This window comes from Lissotriton vulgaris, chromosome 3_1 (assembly GCF_964263255.1).
Source record: "Lissotriton vulgaris chromosome 3_1, aLisVul1.2, whole genome shotgun sequence".
NCBI classification, from domain to species: Eukaryota; Metazoa; Chordata; class Amphibia; order Caudata; family Salamandridae; genus Lissotriton; species Lissotriton vulgaris.
Window position 1 is genome coordinate 1,933,816,236 of NC_141689.1, and position 26,152 is coordinate 1,933,842,387.

At 47.5% G+C, this 26,152-nt stretch overlaps 1 protein-coding gene across 2 annotated transcripts in view; it reads left to right on the plus strand.

Moving 5' to 3' along the window:
* The window catches only part of LOC147728638 (uncharacterized), a 360,759-nt gene that overhangs the window by 26,058 nt on the left and 308,549 nt on the right, over window positions 1-26,152 (plus strand). For both annotated transcript variants that reach the window (XM_086962403.1, XM_086962402.1), the window contains exons 2-3: window positions 47-133; window positions 20,648-20,881. In XM_086962403.1, coding sequence (XP_086818529.1) covers window positions 47-133; window positions 20,648-20,881 — 321 coding nt within the window. The remainder of the gene's footprint in view (window positions 1-46; window positions 134-20,647; window positions 20,882-26,152) is intronic.

The window sequence follows — 26,152 nt, forward strand, 5'->3', positions numbered from 1 at the left end:
TTTTGTGATATTTGTTTAAGATTGTTTTATTTTCTTTACCCTGTAGCTCACTTTTTTTAGTATTCTGAAAAAACTAAGAGAAGTTGGAGAGAAACTATCAAATGAAATATCAGAAGATCAAAATGATATTGAAGTAAGTGATTATTTGATGGTGTTTGATTCGTTTTCTCCTGGAGCATGTAACCTTTAAGTTATATGCCCCAACAAGACAGTCTCCTGCTTGTGTACGCATTTATAAACTAGAATGTAAGGTGGCAATGTTTGATTTAATCTGAACCACTTGTAATTATTCAATTTTATCATGTTTTGCTGTCTAAATCATCAAATGAAGACCACCCATATGCAGTTGAACTCAACCCCGCCCTTCAAAGCACATTCCTGTCAAATGTGCTATTCTGTGTTCCTTCTGACTCCCTCTCACTTTTCTCATTGTATAGAATTAGTCACTAATATGAGAATTCAGGAACACAAAGTATTGCCGGCTTCTAAGGTGTGTGAACGACCTAAAAGCGGCAGGAAAACGTGGCCATGCTGGTTGCATGGCTGGTGTGGTTTTAAGAGTGAAACCGGAGTGGGGGTGGTGAGCTAAACAGCCCCAGAATCATCATACTTATTGACTCTATCTTGTACGTCTGTCTGTGTCATTTATGTTATGTGTACAGTAAAGCAGAGGGAATCCCCCTCTAACACGTAACGCACCTTAGTGAGTGCGACACTTTTTAGCATCATCACAATCTCTTAAAATATTTACTTTCACCTTCACATACTCATTGGTCCTGAGGAAAGCCAGTTATAAAACGCCTGGCTGAAACATGTTATGTTGACCACACAGGACGAAGGAGGTCATAATTCAATCCAACGCGTCGGTTTGCCTTTTTAGTTGCTAACAGGGGCCCAGTAATTAAAGTTTATCCATACACCCTTGGGTACTGGGACCCACTGTATAGCTTTTAATCATCACCTTCACACTCACCAACACTGCACACTCAGCAAGTATACCAGCTCCTCAGTAATCTGAAGTCGAAGCATACCCGGGACAGATTCGATGTCACTGTGGTAGGCCCGATGATGAAGCATGCCACCAACTAGGTTGGTGGGTGAGGGCTTCATGATCAAACCAAATGTTTTGATTTGATGACACAAATACTTAACACATTGCCTCCAAAGTTAAGCCTGACTGCTTTGTGCCAATCTGCCAGAGGGTGACCACAGGTTAACCCATTCGGGGCTGAGGACAGAATGGTTCCGTCCTTAGCCATGGTGGTCATGTGCCGAGGATGGAACCGTTCTGTCCTCTGCACACAACCGCAAAATCCTTCAGCTGTTTACAGCAGGGGGATTTCCTTTTTGGTTTTTCCTCTGGAGCTGGCGAACAGCTTTCTCAACCTCCTGAGGCATTTTTTTTTCAATGTAATGGCAATCGTGCGCATGGCGCACGGATGTCATTACATTGAAAGTGAGATGAGCCATTCAGCTCATTTCGCTTTCATTGCTATCTCAGCCCCCTGAGCACGTAGGCAAATCATTGGAAAGTGGAGAATCTCCCCTTTCCAGTGGTACTCTTCCCTAGTGGATCCTGCTTGTGGATCGTTGCAGGAGGGTGATCCCCCAAGCAGGGATTCACCACTAGACACCAGGGAGGTGGGAGCAGCCCCTTGGGCAAGGCCTGTGCTTCCCCTAAATATTCATGGGCATATTTAGTCTGTGTGCCACCCGCCCCCTTGCAGGGCAGATGGGTGCAATAGCTACTGATATGCCCCCGCAGAAGGGCAGAAAGCCCACTAAGCACCAGGGATTGCTTTCTTTATGAAAGGGGGATTGGGGCTGCCCACAATGGGCATGCCAATGCCCCCACCTCTAAAACAAAAGGTACAATCTTTCTATGGGGGTTATTATCCCCTATATGCCCCCCGGGGGCAGAAAACCCACCACCGCTCCCCCATAAAAATGGTCCCAGTTTTTCTGACCCCACGGGGTGACATATCACGGCAATAGCCCCCGATCTGCCCCCCTAGGGGTTGCAGAAAGCGCACTAGACACCAGGGACTATTTTTACTTTGTGTAGGGGTGGGGTTGCCCAGAATGTGTACTGGCATTTTGCTGGAAGTGTGTGTGGACTGGTGCTTGGCTGGCGTTGTGCTTTGGATGGTGCTTGGCTGGCTATGTGCGTGCATGGCGCTTGGCTGGTTGTGTGCGTTGACTGGCATTTGGCTGGCAGTGTGTGGGACTGTCGCTTGACTGGCGGCATAGCTTGCGTGGATCGCCAGAGTTTGTTTTACCCAGAATCCTCTGCAAAACTAAAATTTAGCTAAAAAGTCAAATTTTTCTCACATGTCTTTGTGGGAAAGTTGAAGGATCACCGCGCTGGCACAAATTTCCTCAAACCCAGCGGTTCCCTCTATCTCTTGATAAAAATGATACCTCACTTGTGTGGGTGTCCAAAGCAGAGTCTGCCTAAACGTTTTTAAAAACCTGCCCTAATGGACATGCTTTAGTTCCCCCTCAGTTTTTCAATTTATACGTTTTTAGTCTGACTCTGCTTTGGTTGTCATTTTTATCGTGAGACAGAGGGAAATGCGCGGTGGTAGGAAATTTGTGCCGGGACTCTGATTCCATAAAGAAATGTGAGGAAAATGTGATTTTATTTATTTTTAGCTAAATTCGAGGTTTTTAGGGTATTCTGGGTAAGAACACATCAGGGACCACACAAGCCACACCTTCCTGGACTCCCCCAGGTGTCTAGTTTTCAGAAACGTATGGGTTTGGTAGATTTTCTTAGATCGCAGCTGAGCCCAAGACCAAAAACACAGGTGACTCTCTCGCAAAACCAGGTCTTTTTATGTCGATCATTTTAAAGGGTCCACAGTATGTTTTGAGGCATTTCCTGTCGGGAATCCGTCTTACACACACAAGTGAGGTACCATTTTTATTTTGAGATTTAGAGGAACACAGAATAGTAGAAGGGTTGTTACTAATTGACTTTCTACGCAATTCTGCCTTCCATATGTAAGACAGTGTGTAAAAAAGACGCAATTTTGTAAAATGCCCTCAAATTCACATGCTTTTATGAGTACCCACAAATGCGGAGATGTGCAAATACGTGGGACGGGTGACGGAGGGTAGGATACCCACGCGGACTCCAGATGAGTCAAGGCTCCTACAACTGAGGCGCCCCGCAATCCTCCTGCCCACGTTGAAGCACCTCACATCTATGAGGGAGGTCTTTCACTTTTTGACTACACAAACTTAGATAGGTAGTTCCCTCTGAATGGTAGCTACTAAATAAGCAGCACCGTTTAGTGTAGATATTCAACACCGACCCCCTTTTTGCACTGATTACACATATATAGGTCCTGAAGAATTGCCACAGTACTACTAGACCAACAGGGCAAGAAACATGTCGACCCAGAGAGAAGAGCATATTAGTGAATGAACATCCCCCGTTAGGGCCGGTGCCACTCTTCTTTGTATATTTCTTTTTAGGAAGGTGGATTACCAAGCAGAATAAAACGTATCGCCTTGGAATATCCAACCTTTTTTAACTCACCCCCACAGCACCACTCACTATCTACACACACACACAGGCCACATAACCACACTTCTTCATACGGCAAAGGAACAAAAGATCTCCGACAAAGAGCCCCTTCGCGGGTGCCCGTTGAGCATTGCAGCGCCGGCTCAACGAGGAGCAGGTCCATATGATGAAGCATGACACCTAGGTTGCTGGGTGTGTGAGGACCCTAGTTCCGCAAAAGCGGGATCCCAGATCCCACTACCTCCTTTCTCTCCCCGCCATTTTATCTCACCACCACTAATTAGTTGGTAGGTGACTTCCAACCCAGAGGAACAGCTTCCATTTTCTTTGTAGTACGAGATGTGCAAATAATCACTGCTTCTAATCTCCATATGTTGTTCCCATTTTGTAAATAGCTTTTCTTGATACCTATTTTTAATTCTTAATATTTTATCAGATGAACTGCTGTAAACCTGGTGCAAAATGAAAAACCATTGCAAGGCACCGCTCATAAATTGGCTGTAGGTACCTTTTGGTTCTTGGAAACCTACAAGTTCTATATATCCCGCAACCAGAAGGGTCCAGTGGAAGTAACGGTATATTGCTTTAAAAAATATGCCACACTTAGAAGTTACAGGTGAAAACATCGGCAGACTTGGCAGTTTTTTTCAAATCAATTTCAATATTTTTATATTTCAACTGTTACTTTCTATAGGAAAACCTTGAAGGGTCTACACAAAAGACCCCTTGCTTAATTCAAAATTTCGCTACTTAACAGAAATATATAGATTTCTGGGATCCATTATTGGTTTAACACCCTTTTCTACCGCTAAGGAAGGAGGGTGAACGCACAGTTAGTATGAAAAATAGGCCATGTCCCACTAAAACGCCAAAACTGTGTAGAAGAGTTTGGTTTTCTGCCAAAAGACTGCCCTTCCCTTAAGCTGGGAAGATGGTGAATTTAGCACCACAGCCCATTCATTGATACCGTTTGCAGGGAAAAAAAACAGAAGCTTTCATCTGCAGCACTTTTTTCCCATTACCCCCTCTCCCCCTTTCCAAAAATCCCTAATGTTGCTGTATTTTGTCTAATTTCTCAGTCCTCTCCAGGGAAATCTCAAACCATGGGTAACTTTACAATCCCTGGGATGTTGAAAGAAAAGGAAGTAAATGTGGCATGGATGCCTTATGTGGACAACACGTTACAGGGGCCGCCGCGTGAACTATGCCAAATAGCCAAAAAAAGGCTTAGCACCTGGTGGGGGTGGGGGACGGTGAGGCTTAGTAGCGAAGGGGTCCCTTATTAGGAGTGTGGTTGCTGCTTAACTAAGGATCATGCCTCGTTCATCCCTCTACTCTATTTCTAACATTGGTGATCAATGATGAGGATAGGGCTTGTATTTGTGCAGTGCCATACAGTGATTTGGTGTATACTACTATTCCACATCCAAGACCAATTCAAATTCTCCCTAATTCATATTTTTGTTTTTTTCTCAATGTTGTGTGTAGCTGTTGGATCTACAACTACACTTACAAGAATAGAACTTGAGCTGGCCAATATAGAAGTATAAACTGTGGCTCAGATCATGGACTTCTGTAAGGAGATTGGACTTCCTGCCAAGAGTGCTACGAGGAAGGTGGAGTTGCAAAAGATGCTGAGGACTTGGTCAGAAGTTCACTCTGTACTGGGTGAGACCACAGGAGAAGATGATTGAATCAAGCATGACCCTTCTGAGGAACCATCTGCGGAAGACGGGATAGTGTTAACCCCTTAACTCGAGCTTCCTGCTAGGGCAGGGAGCAGTGTCTCTTCCTGCCTCTTCCTTAAGGATGGCTAGATTAAAAATGGATGCAGAGGAGAAGACTACTGAAAGGGCCATGGGCGAGAAAAAAATGTTTCTGGCTCATGAGAAGAGCCTAAAAGAGCAGGACATCAAGGCCTTACAGGTGGATTCCAGCACGGATGGTGGGAGCATACCTGCAGTACTTGAAGGAGAAAAAAGGGTTCGCAGAACCAAGGATTTGGTGCTCAGTTATGTGGTGGGAGATGGCATTGACAAATGATTTTCTTCCAATGAGGTTGCACTGAGGGTTCACTGGGCACCTGAGGTGCACTGGTATGGTGGCCTGTGGAAACACATGCCTATTGTGGGAAAGGACACACTTCTGACATCTGAGGTTATGGACCAAACCAAGTAAACCCCCATGAAGGCTATTTTACGTACCACATTTTGGCTGACCCCTGAAAAGTATTGCCAAAGATTTGGGGACAGCCAGAAGCTCTCGAACCAGTTCTGGGTAGATTTTGTGGACTACTCCAGCAAGGCACTGAATGGTTGGGTGTGGGGCTGCAAAACTATTGATTGTTAGATTGAATTTAATCATGGGAGCACATCCTCACAATTAGTTTCACAGAGTTATGCCAGCACCTAGTTGACATGAAGCTGACGGAGTCCAGGAAGCTTGCTGAGGGGACTGTGGCACCCGGGAGTGCCCCCAAAGAGGGTGGTACAGGTTCCCCCCAAGCAGATTGCCAGAGTTCAAGATAGTCCAGATAAGTCCTAGAGTAAAGAAGGAAGAAAGAGTTCCCATGCCCTATCTGAGAAACGGGGGAGTGGATCTGGCAACGGTGGCCCAGGGCGCCCCATTTCCAACCCTGCTGCTTTGAGTAATCCTAGTTGGGACACAAGCAAGGGACCCCTGTCCAAAGAACCACCCGCTGGTGGGACATCAGTAGGGGTGGCCAATATGACCTTGGGGTTAAGTAGTCCATAGACCATGCTAGGATCTCCCGTAGTTGGGAGATAAACTCAGAGGGTGAGCTGCTGATTCCTGAGGGTGAAAGTCGTCCCTTCCACCAGGTGAAAGTAAATGGCATCACAGTCACAGTCACTGCTCTGAGGGGCACAGAGGCTAGCCAGACCATGGTAGTGGAAAGGCTAGTCACTCTCCAGAGCTGCACACCGGCCATGTGTGTAGAGTAACACAGGCCAATGGGCAGGACTTCTTCCACTCTATGGCCCTGGTATCCCTGGAATGGGGTGGGGAGGTGACACAGAGGAGGGTCATAGTTAGTTCTCAGATGCCCATAGACTGCGTTCTGAGGAATAGGTTGACACTTTGTCAGGAGAACTGAGAGGGTGGCTGCCAAGGGCACCCTGACAGTTCAGTTGTATGGGGATACCGCTCCCAAATGGAGGTATTCCCATGATGGAGGGGCTTAATGAGGGAGGACTCACCCCTATCCCTTGTTCAGCCTCCGTGTACAGACCTTGTGTTGACAGACCAGTTTCAGGAAGGACTGGTGGTGAATTGGTGGGAGGTAGTGTAAGTAGGGTGCACCTGGGGGTACTGCCTCCCCCTCCCCCCCCGCACACACACACTCAAAGGCACCTCATTGATCAGAGAAACCTCAGGAGCCCATAGGGAACTCCTTGGCAGCCCCAAGGCAGGAAGAGAGGTATACCCAATGCGCCCAGTCAGAGCTTCCACCTCGCAGTGGATGGTCTGGGGCCTGTGTCCTGACACTGATAGCTGTCAGTGGCCTCTGTTGGTTACTGTTCTTATGGACAGTTATTCTTCATTTGGGGACAGAAATCAGACCCAATGGGTGGAATCGGGCACATCACTTTCTTGTTTATGGTGGTACTGTCTGCCTACTGGGATGCATCTGTGAGACAGATCCTTATATGTGCTCCACAGATTGGGGCCACAGGTGAGATGGATTCCTCATGGGTTAGTTCAGTGGCTCAAGAGAGTATAGAGGGAGGGATTCAACCGAGTTCCGAGAGGCATAGACAAGTGCCCCCTCAGTAGTGGGCCATTGTCCACTTTCTATCGCTGTAAGCAGGGAAGTCCATCAAGGTATTGATTAGTCTACCCTGGCTTTATGCTGGAGGGGGGGTTGTGTTAGAAAATGACCCTGTATGCAGGGTCACCCCCATACGTTTTGCCTTCCTCTTCCACTTTTGCTGAACTAATGTTTGTTGGCCGTAGGACTCTGAACACTTTACCACTGCTGTCCAGTGCTAAAGTGCATATGCTCTTTATTACAAAATGATAATATTTACTCATACCCAAAGGGCATATTTGATTTACTTATAAGTCTCTAGTTAAGTGGTACTACATATGCCCGGGCTTGTAATTTAAATGCTACTTGTGGGCCTGCACCAAAGAGACAGCGTGATGCTGAAAAAGAAGACCAATCACACAAAATGCAATACGCAGGACAATATTATTTGTGCAAATAAGTTTTGTGTTGTAGTTACATAGAAAAAATGTGCTCAGTGTCCCAAGTGAACTTAAAACCTATATCACTAGATTAGCAATTTATAACCCATATTAAGGTTTAAAAATCAACGAAAACTGACATTTTTCAATGCATAGTTATTATTCCTAGTCCATCTTCCAGTAAGAGGTCTCATCAGGACTTTACAATGACGGACATCTGAAAATAGATGGGTAACAAATTTTCAGAGTTGTGCATACCAATCGTGAGTGAAAACAAAGGGACTCACATGGGGCAATTCTGCATTGCCATCATGTAGATTACCTTATTATATTTTATTATAATAATTTCCAAATGGTAAGATATAATGATTCAAGTTTGGTGTCTCTGGAATCACAATTTAAAATCCAAACTTATGACTAAATCCGATTTTAAATTACTATTCTAAAAATGCCACTTTTAGAAAAAAATTAACAATTGATGTACATAATGCTGAACAATGTCAAACATTTACCCCAGAACAGAGATATGGGCCTAAATACATAGTTTGTTTGCTCCCCATGCCATTCCAGTTTAAACCCAGCCATATACAAATCAGTCTTGACCCTGCTCCCCATGGGAACAGTCGAGCCCGAACTTCCAGGCCAGGTCCTCTCTGGACCTGGAACAAGCATCCTGGGACCGGTTGCAGGGTTTCACCCCTCATCAGCCAGGCTAGCTTGACTCCAGTGGCATGGAGAGCACAGGACCCACGTCTGGGTATACCTGTCCCACTCGGGGTGACAAATGCAAAAAGAACAACTGATGCACCGAATGTTGAACAGTGTCAAATATTCACCCCAGTCCAGAGATCTAGACCTGAATCCATCTATTTATTTATTTTGCCCCCCATGCCATTCCAGTTGAAACCCAGCCATATGCGAATCAGTCTTGATGGATACAGTCCATCAAGACCATGGGCAGCAGGGTCAAGACTGATTTGAATATTTCTAGGTTTAAACTGTAATTGCATGGGGAACAAAACAACTACCAAAGAAGGTTCTTGTAGGCCCTCAGTATCTGCACTCTGGTCAATCATCCTTCTGATGTGTCCCTGTACTTCTGGTGCAGAAATGTCGCACAAATAAGCTCATGTCATCGCCCTGGGGTAGTGCCTGTGTATGCACTACCTGTGTGGGTGATGCAAACACAGGGCAGATCAACACTACTTACTGGTGCACAGAGGTACTGCTCAAGATATTCCAGATCCAGTCTGACGTATGGGTAATATTCTATGGTAAGAAATCTGTGGCTAGATAAAGTCTCTACCAGATAAGGCATTACCAAAGGTATGTAGCTTGTTCATGTAGGTCTTTCCTTATAGATCTTGGCGGTACTAACCACTTGCAGGAAATCCTCTACCATATCCTTGTGCACGAGCAAATGTCTGAATTTCTGCCTCTGGCCCCAATCAAAAGAACCTGGTTTGTTTATCTCTTCAGAGGATAATGTAATTTTTGCTGATACCGGTGCAGATGGTTATCTGCAAAACTCAACTGACAGCCAATGGAACAAACCAACACATGCCTGAGTGTCCATTTGCATACACATTGAAACCAACAAATGCATGCAGTGGAGCCTGCTGCAGTTTTTCTTTAGGCCAGTTTTCCCATTGTCTTTTGGGACCTAAACCTGGTCTTGGCCAGGTTTATATGTATATCTTTTTGCGCTGTTGTCCTGGTGGTCCAGAACTTCTTTCTTGGAAAGCTTCTTTCCTGATGGTCAGCTGAGTGCATCAGTAGGGGCAAGCCCTTTATAATCTTTTGCCTTTCAAGGTTTTACATAGGAAAACCTATGTACCTACTCCTACTACTATCTGCAAATACTGTTAGGGTTCCTCCTCAATGAAGATTTAGTTCTCCCAACATTGTTGTCTTCCTCACAGGCATTTTTGATCAATGATGTTAGGCTCACCATGAACTTTTGACATAACAACTAGTGGCCTTCATTCTACTCAGCAAATATCTATAACTATTGGAGGCAATGATACCAATACAAGGGCTGCTAAGGCCAACCGTGGTAAATTAATAACATAATATATTATCCATTATTGTGCTCACTTTCAGTCCAGTGTTGGGCACATTTTACCAGTGCTCTGGAAGCATTGTTTGCATTCTGTAGGAATGTTAATATCACGGAATCATGCTTGGCGACGATGTTGGCTACCTAACGTTCACTTTGAGCTACTATTACCTGGAGACTGTCTCGAAGAGCAATGAAAGATTTGGCCAGATATTTTGAGCAACCTTTTTGCTCAGGCCAATAGTGCATTCTTTCGGGAGGGGCAGAGTTATTTATATAAGAGAACTGCTAACCTAGTGTTTCATTATTCTAGTTTCTGGTAGTGGTAGGAAATGTCTCCTAAAGAACCACATACAGGGAGTGTTGGACAGGCCACGTGAAGGGCCGCTCTCCCCCGGCTCGACCAGGCCCGAGCCCGGTCACGCAAGCACCCCCCACCACCATTGCACGTCCTCCGTCCCCTCAGGGACCCCTGCCTTCAAACATATTGACCTCATGGGCCCGATCCACTGCCGGCCCACGCGCCCAGCCTGGGCCGCCATCTTGGACACTTCATCACGAGGCCGCCTGGCCCCCGATCGACCTCAACCCTGGGCCTAGCCCGGCCTCAGACATTCCGGCACCACCCTCCACCCAGGAGGTGAGCGGGCTACTTGGCAAGTCAATGGGAGAAAGAGGTGCCGATGGCTCTCCCCCGCCAAGTGCCGCTCGCCCATCACCTCCCCGGGCGCTGGCTCCACCCCCCTGCTGGGTGTCTGGACTCCCTCATCCCGGACCTCCCGACCTCCAAGTGCGAGGGTCCGGACATCAAAGCACGCCAGCCCTATAACTGGGGCAGCTCCAGAGCAGGAAGGCAGTTGTATCTTGGAGTCGAGAGACGTAAAGAGGAACTCATCCTGGACGGACTACTGGCGCTGCCGTAGCTCTGTCCTGTGCACCATCATCCTGCCTGTTGGCGCTGCCACAGCCGTCGTAACCTACAGTCTTCATCGTCGTCGGGACCTGCTGGCGTGGCCGCGGACCGTTGTAACCGTCATCTTTCCTTCATCCATCTCGGGACCTGCTTGGCTCCTCCACGGCCCGATCATCTCAACGCCGAGCTCGAGGATTGAGAGCTACTTCGTACTCATTGGTAATTAAGACTGTCCCGCTACCCCTTTCCTCAGCCAAAGACTTGAATCGAGGGGACCCCTGAGTCCAGACCTCCTTGTATCATACCATCGTAACCTAAGAATTGCATATAAAGTCTCGTTAACCTTCAGTCTTGTGTGGTGTCCGTCTGTGGGGGGGAAGTTACTTGTCTGTACAGTCGTTGGAGGCGGCTCTCCCCGGAGACCTCTCCCCGTAATCTCGGCCGACCTTCCCGGTCCGTCTAACATTGGTGGCCAGCGACGGGATCCGAATCACCGCATAACGTACAGAGAGTAGCTCACCCCACAACGAACCACAATGACAACTAAAGAAAGCGGATCAACTGAGAAGTTCCAAAGGGAAAAACTAGAGGAATACAGTCATCGTGAACTAAAGCAGTTCTGCATCGAACTAGGTATCGCTACCACCGGACTAAGCACCAAGGACGATTTTAAGCATGCCCTAGAATCTTGGGCAGAGACCAGGGATGCCGAAGCCCCTGAGCAAAGCACCGCGAACAAAACCAGCACGGCCCCTGAAGGGCAAAGAACCGGTCTTTCGCAAGACGAAATCCAAGAAAGAGAAAAAACCCGACTACACGAGCTAGAAATGGCCCGACTCAAGATGGACGTAGAACTCAAATTGGCCGAACAAAAAATCAACTTAGAGCACCTACGTCTCCGAGAAGAAAGAGAGGAGAAACAGAGACAAAGGGAGCTCGAGGAAAAGAAACTGGCGTACGAGCACGAACGGAACCTAGCCGAGATCAACCTGCGCAAACAGAATAAAGAGTTAGGGGTGCCCGAGAGACCACACACCCCAGGGACCATGGAAAAGAAGGTACACATCCCCAAGGATGTGGTCCGAGAATACTTCCGAGAAGACGACATCCAGCAATGGTTTAAGGCCTATGAAATCGCTATGACTGCACACCGGATCGATAGAAACGATTGGGGAGCCGGCCTATGGGGCAGATTCCTCAATGAGGGCCGCGATACCCTGTTACAGCTCCCAGACCACCAGATGACCTCCTACGACCATATGAAAGCGGCCCTCCTCACCCGCTATGGCCTCACGCCCGAGATGTACCGTCAGAGGTTCCGAGACTGCACACGCATCCCGGGTACAACTTGGGTGGACTATGTCACGTACTTTAGCCGAGCTTTCGAAGGCTGGATCAAAGGAAACAACGTCACGACCTACGAGCAGCTGTTCAATCTGATGGTATGGGAGCATCTGTCCAACAATTGCTTCATTGAACTACGCCAACACCTCCTCGACAGCAAGTTAACCGATCCCCGGCAGCTCGCAGCCGAAGCTGACCGGTGGGAGATCACCAGAGTGGGCCGGAATGGGTCCTACGAGCAGAGCAGGAACAACAATGGTCACTACCGACCCAGAGGAGGAGGAGGGGGCCAAGGACGAGGAAGAGACAACACTCCGGCCGCCCCCGCTACCAGCACCACCCCCCCGGCCAACCGGGGCAGCACCCCGGCGCGACCGGGGTACAGAGCCAATGTCACGTGCCACCGATGCCAACGAGTCGGCCACTATGCAAACGACCCAAGCTGCCCGCAGTATCAGAGTCCAAAACCCCGCCAAGTGGCCGCCGCGGCACTAGGGGAAGAACAGATCTCCGAGGAACAAGAAACAGGCGAGCAAGAGTATCAGGAGTGGGAGCCAGCCGCCATGACTCTCGCGTGCTTAGGGGGAAGAGACATGGTCCCGCGGGTCCCCCTACCCGCTAACACCCGGAAGTACAGCCAATGGGTGAGCATCAATGGACAACGGGCCGAAGCCCTTCGGGACACCGGGGCCAGTGTGACAGCCGTCCGCTGTCACCTGGTGACCCCAGAACAATATCTACCGAACATTCTCTGCCCTGTGCGATCAGCCGACAACTCGGAAAGTCTGTGTCGGATGGCCTGCGTCCCCTTTGAGTGGGGAGGGGTCTCCGGCATGTTGAAGGTGACGGTCCGAGACGACGCCCCCGTGGACTGCCTCCTCGGAAATGACCTAGAGAGCTCCCCGTGGGCAGCCGTGGAGCGAAAAGAACACTTGGGGATGTTAGGCGTCCCGGACTGGGCGTGCGTCACCACCCGGTCCATGGCCGCCCGTGCCAACCATCACCCGGAAGAACCAGAATGGCCGGCGCCACCGCCTCCGGTCGCCCCAGCCGAGACCTCCGACCATGACACCCCCCTCGAACCTGCTCAACCTTCCGACCTCGCTAACCTTGACCAGTGGGCCCAAGAGGGGGGGCCCACCCAAGAACAATTTCGCCAGGAACAGAAGACCTGTCCCTCCCTAGAGGGACTTCGCCAACAAGCGCTCGCCCAAAGCGCCGGGGATACCTCCGGAACTCATTGGGTCTACTGGGACAGTGATCTGTTGTACAGCGAGCAAAGAATCGCCGAGCTGGGGGCCAACCGAGTACTAGTAGTGCCCCTCCGCTTTAGAGACTTTCTGCTAAACCTGGCCCACGATGTCCCCCTGGCAGGGCACCTGGGACAAGATAAGACCTACAGTCGCCTAGTGACCCACTTCTTCTGGCCCAAAATGAGAAACGATGTGCACCAGCATTGCCGATCTTGCCCCACGTGCCAAGCCAGTGGGAAGAGCGGCCGCAAACTAAAGGCCCCCTTGCAACCTTTTCCAGTAGTCACGACCCCATTTGAAAGGGTCGGAATAGACATTGTGGGACCCCTGGACCCGCGTACAAAACAAGGCCATCGCTTCATCCTGGTGCTAGTGGACCACGCCACCCGCTACCCCGAGGCTGTTCCTCTCCGGACCGTGACAGCCCCAGTGGTCGGCCGGGCCCTGATGGGGATCTTCTCCCGTGTAGGGTTCCCCCGAGAAGTCGTCAGCGACAGAGGCACGAACTTTATCTCTAAATACATGAAATCCCTCTGGCAACAGTGTGGGGTCACCTACCGATTCACGACCCCCTATCACCCCCAAGGGAACGGACTTGTTGAGCGGTTCAACCGCACGCTAAAAGGGATGATCGGGGGATTGGAAGAGCCCCTCCGTCGCCAGTGGGATGTGCTGCTACCGTGCCTCCTCTTCGCCTACCGAGAGGTCCCACAGAAATCCCTAGGCTTCAGCCCATTTGAACTGCTATACGGGCACCCAGTACGGGGGCCGCTCAGCCTGATCAAGGAAGGCTGGGAGATGCCTCCGGCCAAGAACCCTCCAGATGTCTTCCGGTACCTCCTCACCCTCCGCAACCAGTCCCGGCGGTTCAGAGACCTAGCAAAAGCCAACCTAGAGGCCAGTCAAGAGGACATGAAAAAATGGTATGACCAGAACGCCTCATCCATTGAATTCGAACCGGGACAACAGGTATGGGTAATGTCCCCCACGGAGCCATGCGCTCTCCAAGACAAATGGACGGGGCCCTTCAAGGTAATCGAGCGCAAGGGCCCTGCCACCTATCTGATCGATATGGAGTCCTCCCGGAACCCACTCCGAGTTCTCCACACCAACAGACTGAAACCCCACTTTGCACGAACAGAACTCAGCCTACTGATGGCCACAGACAATGGGGTTGAAGACGACTCCGAGCCTCTCCCTGACCTCCTGCGGACCCAGGAGCAGGACGGCTCCGTGAATGGGGTCCGACTCTCGGAGACCCTCACCAGAGAACAACGCCAAGAGTGCCAAGCCCTCCTGTCACAGTTCGCCAGTCTGTTCTCCCTCACCCCAGGTGTCACTTCCTGGTGTGTGCACGATGTGGACACCGGCGACAGCTCTCCTATCCGCCACCGGGCCTACCGCGTACCTGATCGGGTACGGGCCTGCATCCAGGCGGAAGTGGCCAAAATGCTCACGCTCGGGGTCATCGAGCCCTCCGACAGTCCATGGGCCAGCCCGGTCGTACTGGTCCCCAAAGCAGCCGCCCCCGGAGCCACACCAGAACTCCGGTTCTGCGTCGACTACCGGGGCCTGAATGAAGTCACCAAAACAGACGCACACCCCATCCCCCGGGCAGATGAACTGGTCGACCGAATGGGAGCTGCCCGCTTCCTCAGCATCTTCGACCTGACAGCAGGTTATTGGCAGATCGGCCTCACCCCCCGAGCACAAGAACGTTCTGCCTTCTCCACCCCCGATGGCCACTACCATTTTACGGTCATGCCCTTCGGCATGAAGAATGCCCCAGCGACTTTCCAACGGCTCGTCAATCAGGTCCTGGCGGGGCTCGAAGGGTTCAGCGCCGCCTACCTCGACGACATCGCTGTGTACAGCCACCATTGGACCGAGCACCTTCACCACCTCCGAGCAGTGCTGCAAGCCCTTCAGCGAGCTGGCCTCACGATCAAGGCCAGCAAGTGTCAAATTGGACAAGGGTCTGTGACCTACCTCGGACACCAGGTGGGAAGCGGCCTAGTGGCCCCTCTACAGCTGAAAATTGCCGCCATCCAGAACTGGCAGCCCCCTATCACCCAAACCGAGGTACGAGCCTTCCTGGGCCTCACGGGCTATTACCGAAGGTTCGTGAAAGACTATGGTACCATAGTGGGGCCTCTCACAGAACTCACGTCAAAGAATCAGCCCAAGAAAGTGAACTGGACCTCAGAGTGTCAAACGGCATTCGAACAGTTGAAGGCCGCCATGTGTTCCGCCCCTGTGCTCCAGGCCCCCGACTACAGCCGGGAGTTCATCGTCCAGACGGACGCCTCCGACCAGGGCATTGGGGCGGTCCTGTCTCAAGTGAACACCGAAGGCCTCGATCAACCGGTGGCCTTCATCAGCCGGAGACTCCTACCACGGGAGCAACGCTGGAGCACCATAGAGAGGGAAGCCTTCGCGGTGGTATGGGCCCTCAAGAAGCTCCGGCCCTACCTTTTTGGCACCCACTTTCGGGTGCAGACCGACCACCGACCCCTGCAGTGGCTGATGCATATGCGGGGGGAAAACCCAAAGTTGCTACGCTGGTCCATCTCCCTACAAGGTATGGACTTCACAGTCGAACACCGGCCCGGGTCAGATCACGCCAACGCGGATGGCCTGTCCCGGTTTTTCCGCCTCGACGAGGAGAGTCCCCAAGAGGATGGGTAGCTCTCCCCGCCTTCAGCTGGGGGGGACGCATGTTGGACAGGCCACGTGAAGGGCCGCTCTCCCCCGGCTCGACCAGGCCCGAGCCCGGTCACGCAAGCACCCCCCACCACCATTGCACGTCCTCCGTCCCCTCAGGGACCCCTGCCTTCAAACATATCGACCTCATGGGCCCGATCCACTGCCGGCCCACGCGCCCAGCCTGGGCCGCCATCTTGGACACTTCATCACGAGGCCGCCTGGCCCCCGATCGACCTCAACCCTGGGCCTAGCCCGGCCTCAGACATTCCGGCACCACCCTCCACCCAGGAGGTGAGCGGGCTACTTGGCAAGTCAATGGGAGAAAGAGGTGCCGATGGCTCTCCCCCGCCAAGTGCCGCTCGCCCATCACCTCCCCGGGCGCTGGCTCCACCCCCCTGCTGGGTGTCTGGACTCCCTCATCCCGGACCTCCCGACCTCCAAGTGCGAGGGTCCGGACATCAAAGCACGCCAGCCCTATAACTGGGGCAGCTCCAGAGCAGGAAGGCAGTTGTATCTTGGAGTCGAGAGACGTAAAGAGGAACTCATCCTGGACGGACTACTGGCGCTGCCGTAGCTCTGTCCTGTGCACCATCATCCTGCCTGTTGGCGCTGCCACAGCCGTCGTAACCTACAGTCTTCATCGTCGTCGGGACCTGCTGGCGTGGCCGCGGACCGTTGTAACCGTCATCTTTCCTTCATCCATCTCGGGACCTGCTTGGCTCCTCCACGGCCCGATCATCTCAACGCCGAGCTCGAGGATTGAGAGCTACTTCGTACTCATTGGTAATTAAGACTGTCCCGCTACCCCTTTCCTCAGCCAAAGACTTGAATCGAGGGGACCCCTGAGTCCAGACCTCCTTGTATCATACCATCGTAACCTAAGAATTGCATATAAAGTCTCGTTAACCTTCAGTCTTGTGTGGTGTCCGTCTGTGGGGGGGAAGTTACTTGTCTGTACAGTCGTTGGAGGCGGCTCTCCCCGGAGACCTCTCCCCGTAATCTCGGCCGACCTTCCCGGTCCGTCTAACAGGGAGATAAGCTGCCACAGATAAACTAAACCAGTTGCTGATACCACAAAGTAGCGGAGTGCATTTTTGAAGCTTAAATAAAACTTCAGAGTGAAGAGGTGTAGCTTGTAGCCTCAGTGTTTAAAATGACCTCTAGCAAAAGCAGCTTGTCACACCCTGATAAAGTTGGTTAGTGGCTTTCAATGTCTTTACTTCTTTAACTGTATTGTCTGTTTGGTTTTGCACATACCACCTAGCATGCTTTCTTTGTTGACTATTTTGCTCCTTATGCCAAGATACTGAAGGCGAGCCACGGTAACTCTTACTGAAATCTGTTTGTGGATCTTCTTTAGTTGTGTGTGAGGACAGCCACAGCTCACATCAAGACTGCCATTCACGTCAACGCATACTGTTAGAAGGTGATCAAGTGAAAGGCTCACCCGTTTGGGGCCCTGCAGTTGTTCTTAAACGCCAACACTGGATCCAGAATCTTTTGGAACCTTTTACGTAACAGTTCCCTCCAAGTGCTGACAGGTGGCGTTGTGTGGCATGGTATTGTCATGCTGTGCTGGTCATTGCAGGTATGACATCAGAACCAAACCAGTGCAAAAATACCACCTATGCGTGCTGCTGTCAGTTAATTTCTTTTTGAGCCAACCAATGCAGATCCAAAGCTTCAACTGTCATTCAATAGTTTTTGACAATTTTCTATAAAAAATGTGTGTTTTTTTTTGCAACATATCACCTAAACTATGAGAGTTTAAGCTGTGTATGACATGTGACCAACAAATTTCGGTTACAAATCCACACAAGGTTTGTCTTTGGTGTCTTAGTGCAGGCAAGTTGTGTTCATCGTGTGGCAAGATGAATAAGAAAGCCAATCATGACTGTGAGACCATGTTAGTGATTGTGGAGTTCAGGAATTTGTAGACTCGTTCTAGATCAAATTCTGCGGCGTGATGGTCCCTGTTGAGAGCAGAGACTTGCTCTTGTTCCAAAGGTGGTTCTTTCGACTGGGCATCCTCCATGTCGGGTAATCTAAGAGCCAGAAAAAACATAAGCAGTCAAAGCATGGTTCACCCGCATTGTGGCACTTGCACGTGCTATTAGATTTGCATTATCTAATCCTACAGTGGCCACTAAAGACACCGCTTCTTCTCCACAGTGATACGGAGGGCGTCAGTCGTCGTAAACATTGCTCTACCTGCTGAAAAGGTAAAAACAACATTAGTGACAGAGGTTTTGAACCCGGCCCAGTTTTCCCTGGCGATATTGTTGCCCTTTAATGAGATTAATGGATGTTTTACTGGGCATAGGGGCAAAACCAGGATCTTGCCTATCAACTAATAGGCAGGTTGCAAGATGCCATCGGCCATCTCCTGGAGATTCAGACTTTTTGTTGTAACATCCAACCCTGCAATGCCTTGTGGTAAAGGCTTCTTTGAGGTTTACTAACGCAAATGATTTCCAACTACTCCTCCTGAAAAGCAGTCGTAGTGAATGGAAACATATGCAGAGAAGGTGTTTTTATCCAACAGTCTGGCCCCTAGGAGGTTCACATGTCTTTTAGAGGGATAATGAAAAATGTCCTAGCTAACGTAAAGGAAAGTTTCAATTCTATTAAGGACCCGGAGCTGCCCTGGAGGTAGCGGGGCTAGAGGCCCATTAACATCTTCCCTTGGTTTTAGGGGTTGCTGGCACTGCTCCTGGAGTACTGCCAATTTCTTCTCCAGGGGGGCTACTGCCTGCGACACAGCCCTGAGGATGCAAGCGTCCATTACCTCACAGAACTGGTCGTCGATTGGGAGGTAAGTAACGTCTTTCTCCTCCAAGTAATCCCCAGACTCCTCGTAGTCCATGGACTCCATAACCACCAGTGAACAATAAAGCTCACCAACAAAGAGGGATTTTACAGGTAAGTACCAGTTTATACTAATGAGAAACTAGCGAAACTACCCTCTTGTAAATTGAGGGGTTAATAGTGCCTGGGGTGTCCCAGAAAAACGGACATGATCTTACCCCGTAAGGTGTTGTACCTTCAGGTGCTGGCTCGCACTCAGGACTATCCCAAAACTCCCTACTCAAGCGGGGCTCTGCTAATTATGGCATCTGACTTGCGAAACTTCTAAAAATAGGCACCGATTATTGAGCGTTCAATGCCAGAGCTTCCCGTGTCAATAACCGCAGCCGGAGCACTCGCGCTGGGTAGGGAGGGAGCAGAGACCCTCTTGCCCCTGCGCAGGCCTTCAAATAGGCCGTTCCCATCAGGCAGCTTGCCACTGCCGAATAACACATACGGCAACTCCCAACATGCTGCCAGACAAACGGACGCAGCTGGCCCTCGGGCACCAGTCCAGTGCCCACTTCATTAATCCGACCCGGTACTCTCCTTGACAGTGGAGATGTGCCGGTACTTGGATCGGTAAATTTAAGAAGTGCCGGTACTCAGTACCGGTGAGTACCGGCCCATTTAAAGCACTGAGTTCTAACCACACACACAGTAATTAACAAAGCAAATAGCCGACCACTTATGAGCCTCAAGCTCCTGCGGCGCCTGATCACACCAGAAACAACTCAAATTACAAAACGAGAAAATCACTCAACTGACGTGGTGCTGGAGCAGGGAAGAAAGAGGAGGGTAGTGAGCTTCAAGGGACGATATACGGCGGGCTAGAGCCTGATTGGTGGACTTGTTATTGTTTTTTCTTCCCTATGGTTTATGGGAAAGGGAGTTTCTATTGACATATTAGCCTTACGAAATGGCTGGAGCTTGATTACTGTAATAAAAGCGAAGGAAGTAAAGCCTAATTCTCGCCTCTGTGTCCTGCCATAGAATCCCATGCTTTATGGGATAGGTTGGCAGATGTTCTGCCAGAGGATTCTGAGGAAGTAGCCTTCAATGAAAAACAGTAAATGTGCTAATGCAAAACACTGCCCAGAGGTTCATCTGGGGCAAGCAGAAGGGGTCATGCAAAGTGTAGGAGTTCCATACCTAAGCTAGGCATCTACAAAGTGTCTGATGAGTAAGCTCCAGTGTTTGCTATGTAGATGAATGAGGTTGGGCACACCTAAATTATTGTGTAGGCACCGTCCTTCTCATGCTAGAAAATTCTCATGACCGATATTATACATGCAGCACACAACTTCCATGCACACCACATTGTATTGCAAATTACTTACATTTACGAACAGCCAAGGTTAGGGAGACCTCTTGTGACAAACAAGTAAATTGTAAATAATGATAGATTGGGCACATAGAGGAGGTTGAGGATGTGACAAAGCCATGTTGGCATGTTACTTAAACTCTTACCAAAGTATCATTAATGGGGCATGAAAATATATAAAATAGTTTGACTCACGTTTCACCTCGTAGCAATGGTGTTTTATTCTGAGAAAAGTATTCTTTCTAAAACTTCCCTGCTTTGTAAGCATTAGTACAGACAATTTCCACATTGAACATGAATTCTTTTTGGATGCAGCAATTTTGTTTTAAGGTGTAGGGATGAAATTATCCACTGTGAGCTAATGCTGTTATAATATTTTTTTGATAGATTTCGTACCTTGATGTATTTTATGTAACAAGGAATGTTGCTGAAATTGACATGGCATTTTATTTTTTAGGCAGTCTTGCAAAATGAGACTGAACTCATTACATCAAAGTTTGATGAGATTAGCAAAATCCTGGATCTGAAAAGAAAGCAATTGCTGGAATATATTTCAAATCAAAGAAGTAGGAAAATGAAAGAACATCAACTCTGGAAAGAAATGAAGACTGTAGACAAGAAAACTGTGGTGAACCTCCTTCAGGAGTGCGAGAAGATTGTTGATGAATGTGATCCTCAATCCTTCCTTAAGGTGAAAGGTTTATTTTTTGTGCTAAAAAATGCCTTGCAGTACTTACTTGTTCTTCTTAAGGGATCCAGGTTTTGCTGTTCTTATAAATGAAATCAATGTTACAATATTTAAATATAGGGATATAGTAAAATACCAAGGCAAGTTCTAATAACCTATTATGTTGAATTATATCCCTTGCAATAAATGAATAATCCTTATGTTTACCATAACATGATGTAGTCTTGACAACCTTCAGCAACTAGGCAAAACACAGGTTGTTTAGCTTATTTGGTGATTAAAAGGAAGCCTACTAATCAGACATTCAGCCATGGTAAGATTTACCCATAGTGATACCAGATTGCTGATCAAGAGATGGTTCATAATTTTTTAATAGAGATTTTTAATTCAAGCCAAATACGCAGGTGGAACAAAGCACTGTACAAATCAACAAGCATATATGCACCCCACGTTCGTGGGGGGCGTAACATCAGAAAGAAAACCTACCGGAAAATGAAAGTGTGTGTATATCATTATTTTAACTTAATAATAGTGGGTACTATGAATCACATCCAGTGCTATTGCTCTCAGAACACTGGCTAGCTCACTAGTATATTTTAATGTGCACATACAACAATCCAAAAATAATTTTAAGACAAAAAATTCACTCAGTCTGGTCCAAAAAAATATATTTTCATTTTCTTGAACGGATTTCAGTCAGAGTTCCAAATAAAGGTCTCACATTTCATAACAGCTCACTTGTTCCAATTCAAATATAACAGCTTCCATAAATCCAGTAGTTGGTATTGAGTTAGATATAATCACAATCCAGGTTAAACAAAGCAGCCTGTAACAACCAACATGTTTCACAATTTAATTGCTTCTTCAGGGCTGTTGAAAACGCACACAAACACCTGGTTTAAACACTTTTTTAAACATTAATCTACATTTTTACAATGATGTGACAATGTATGCATACAAAAATAAAGTTATATTCATTCATATATTCTATATTCATACATGAGAGCTGAAGTGTGGTCCCTAATACTGTAATTTGTGAGTTGTAATTTGTGAGCAGGGCATGTTCATGCACAATATTTATTAAGCATTGATGGAATTTCCTCATATGCTGAGTTCTAATCTTGAATAACTGATCTTCCTCACATTTAGTACATATTTAGACATACCAGTTGAACTGAACTATAAAGGTCTTGCACCCACAGTCTCGATTTTCATGGCTGTAGTCCTAGTAATTGAGCTAAATGGTAAATACAAATTCAAGATTCAGAGTTCCTTAGGATAGTCGGGTGAGTCGGAATGCCTGGAATTGATACACCTCAAGTTCAAGACAGTTCTCCTAATCCTACATCTGTTCTTTCTACATTTCTCTTAACCACTATTAGAAAGACTAAATAATGTAGAGGAATAACTACCTTCCCCCACTCATCTTATATTGGACCCACCCTTCAGGGATCTTACATTTTAAATAAACTTGTCAAAATAGGTATGTTACGGTTTCTGGTGACCTCGTGCACAGTAGCAGAAAATCAAGGCTTTGTCTAGTGGGAGTAAAATTATTAAATTTCTCAAGTGCATTTACTTGTGATTCAGGAGATAAATCAGCACATACCTAAAGTGAACCCGATTAGCTGGTTCTCACCGAGTAATACGTTCTTGAACATTTTCCAACATGTATTAGCAGAGTTATTCCAAAATAGTGATAATAATGTCAATGATGCCTATGAATTATAAGGAAGATATTGAAATCTTTGATATTTCATATCTTGTCTTATAATGTTAAGACCCAAAACTTTCCTGAGTGGTAGTGCAAAATAGTGAATTGTATCATAGCAAAAGATAGCATAGCGCTATAAGGGATAATAAGTGTTTAATTCCGGTGTAGACGTTATAGGGACCTAAAGAGTTAATATAAATATAAATGCTAGTTCTCACCAAGTATTATATAACAAATTTCCCCAAAAAGGAATAAATATTAGCATGAGTGTTCAAGATAAATCGTTATTGGTGCCTGGTAAACTAAGGAGCAAGAGTAACCTCATTACTTTGACACAGACTATTTTCAAAATATAGAATTAAATATATGTAAACAAAATCCTTATAGGAAATTTTTTACAATTTTAAAATCAAGTGGATAATCTGGATTATTTTTGGTTTATCAAGAATATACAGTGGGAGCGCGTTATTGATTCCATGTTGGTTCTGCCATACCATTCCAATGTTCCACTGCTTGTGTAGTGTTTGTATGCATTTTGCATTGTGCATAGCTGTTCCAATGTCTATACATGACTAGTTTAGACGGGAGGGTTACTGCGGTTTTCCTCACGTCGCCATGCTTCTGTACTACAGTTTGGGAGGGTGGGGTGGGGGGATGTGGGGGAGTGGGGGGGATGGGTGTTGTGTTTTATGGTTTGTATTTTTTCTTTTCCTTTTTCCTTCTTTCTCTTTTCTTCTTCCTCTTCTCTTTTCCTTGCTATTCCTTTCTCTTCTAGTCTATCTCCTTGCTCTTGATTGGACAAGTTGTATCATGCATAGGCTGTATTTGTATACCTGTACTCAGACCAGTCGTGCTCTATCCCTGGGCGCCCAAATGTCTGCTCATGGTTTCCGCCCGTTTTGCATCATGGGGAGCAAAACAGTGTGTTCTTTGCATAATACGCCGTGTAACATGTTTTTCCTTGGCTCTCATGGAGCAATCATGATACATACACTATTGTAAATGTCACATACAACGCTTTCCACTCCACTTGGGACAACCTCACTTGACCGACTGAAGATTCTGTCTATGAATGTTAAAGGTCTGAATCAGCCCGTTAAAAAACAGAAGATATTAGACTATGTGCGCAGACAGAAGGGGGACATTGTTCTGTTGCAAGAGACCAAACTAGATGCTAAACAATTTTACACTCTGCGCAACAAGTTTTATTCGGAGGTTGTAGGATCTAGTGCACTTGGTAAAAAGAATGGAGTTCTGGTATTATTGTCAAAGAAGTCCAAGGTTGAATTGCTGTCTTCCGAATCAGATGAAAAGGGACGCTGGGTCACGGTGAAACTTTCTAGGGACAACAGGGAATTCTTTGTCACTAATGTTTACGCACCTAACGCTAATGACTTAGAATTTTGGCAGGACTTAGTCAAGCAGATTGCAACGATACCTGATACGGCGGTTCATATAATTGGGGGTGATTTTAATCTCCCATTTGACCCGGCCTTAGATAGAGATTTGAAGTGTGTATTCAAACCGAACAAATCACATAATGCCTTCATCAAATTATGCCAACAATTCCATTTAATTGATGCATGGAGAATACAAAACCCTACTGACAGGGATTACACATTCTACTCTCCTCCTCACGATTCGTTCTCCCGCATTGATTACATTTTCATTACACAAAATGGCATTGCAAGAATAGAGGATACATCAATTGAACCAAGGGTACTGTCAGACCACTCATGCATATCCCTATCCATCAGTAACATTAAACCGTCCCCATAACAAACGTCTTGGAGACTAAATGAAGAAATCTTACACAAAGAACAAAATAGAACTGAAATTCTAACAGCTATTAGATCCTATTTGGAGATTAATGCGAGAGGGGACACTTCAGACCTAGTGCGATGGGAGGCTTTGAAAAGTACAATAAGGGGGGTGTGCATCAAAATTCGTTCAGCAATGAACAGAGATTGCAATGCAAAGCTGGAAGGGTTAGAGGCTGAGATAGCTACCCTGGAGAGCAAACACCAAATGACAAGGGACCGGGAGACATTCAATATCATGACCAACAGAAAATACGAATATAATGCTAGTGAGCGAAAGGGCGGGGGTGTGGCTGGACAGAAAGCGAAGGTTTAAGCTCTGTGAATCTAACAAAGCCGGTAACAGTCTGGCGGCATACTTAAAATTCAAGGTGCAAAAGAATGCTATTAATGTTATCAGGGATTCTGCGGGAGTTACTCATTCGGACCCCCAAAAAATAACTGAGGTCTTTAAAGACTTTTACGAGGACTTATACGCTAAAAACGAATTGGTGGCTAAGGACAAAATTCAGGAGTATCTACAGGAGTGTGTACTGCCAAAGCTAAAGCCTGAAGAACAACTCAGTCTTAATGAACCGATCTCGGCCACTGAGGTGGAAAAAGCGATCAGGGGGTTGAAATGTGGGAAAGCTCCGGGCCCGGATGGCTTTACGGCCAAATTTTATAAAAGCTTTACATCGGATTTGGTTAAACCTCTTCTGAACCTCTTTCACGAATTCACGGAGTCCGGGGAGGTGAGGGGCACATTAGCAGAAGCGACCATTGCAGTTCTGCCTAAGGACGGCAAAGACCCGTCGTTACCAAAAAATTATAGGCCGATTTCCCTGATTAATCTAGATTGTAAGTTGCTGGCCATGATTTTATCAGCCCGTTTACAAAAAGTCCTTCCTACCCTCGTACACCCATCTCAAGCGGGTTTCTTAAAACATAGACTGTCTAGTGATAACACCAGAGTACTAGCCCATGCCCTAGAAAAAGCAAAACTTCTGAATACTCCCATGGTAGCTGTCACACTAGATGCGGAAAAAGCCTTCGACAAGGTAGATTGGTCCTTCCTTGAGGCAGTTTTACGCAACTTTAACCTAGGAGAGACGTTTACTAAACTTGTAATGGCTTTGTATGCCGGCCCTACTGCTAAGGTCAGAGCGGGTGGCTCCTTCTCTTCTTCTTTTTGCCTGAAACAAGGGACGAGACAAGGATGCCCATTATCACCATCTCTGTTCTTACTAGCGATAGAACCCTTTTTGTGGCATATTAGACATAATGAAGCCATTGCTGGTGTTCCATTTGATGACTGCACTGTAAAATTGACTGCGTACGCCGACGATGTGCTGATCTTGACGGAAAAAGCAAACGAGGCTATCGCGGCCTTAATGGACACAATTGAGGGGTTCTCTAGAGTTTCAGGGTATAAACTGAATAAGGACAAAACAGAAGTTAAGTTGCTAAACAACATCGGGGGTAAAGAAATTCTGGGCTCATCTGGCCTCACCTGGCAACCAAAAGCTTTTAAATATTTGCGCTTAGATTTTGAGAAGGACTTGATTACGACTCTGAAATGAAATGAAGACTTAACGTTAAAAAAGATATCCACGCTGCTAGACAGCTGGTCACCAAAATTTTTGTCCTGGTGTGGTAGGGTTGAGACTCTTAAAATGATGTGCACGCCTCTAGTTAACTACCTAGCTTGCATGCTCCCCATGACTTTCTCGGACGAATTCATCAAGAAGGTAGACAGGT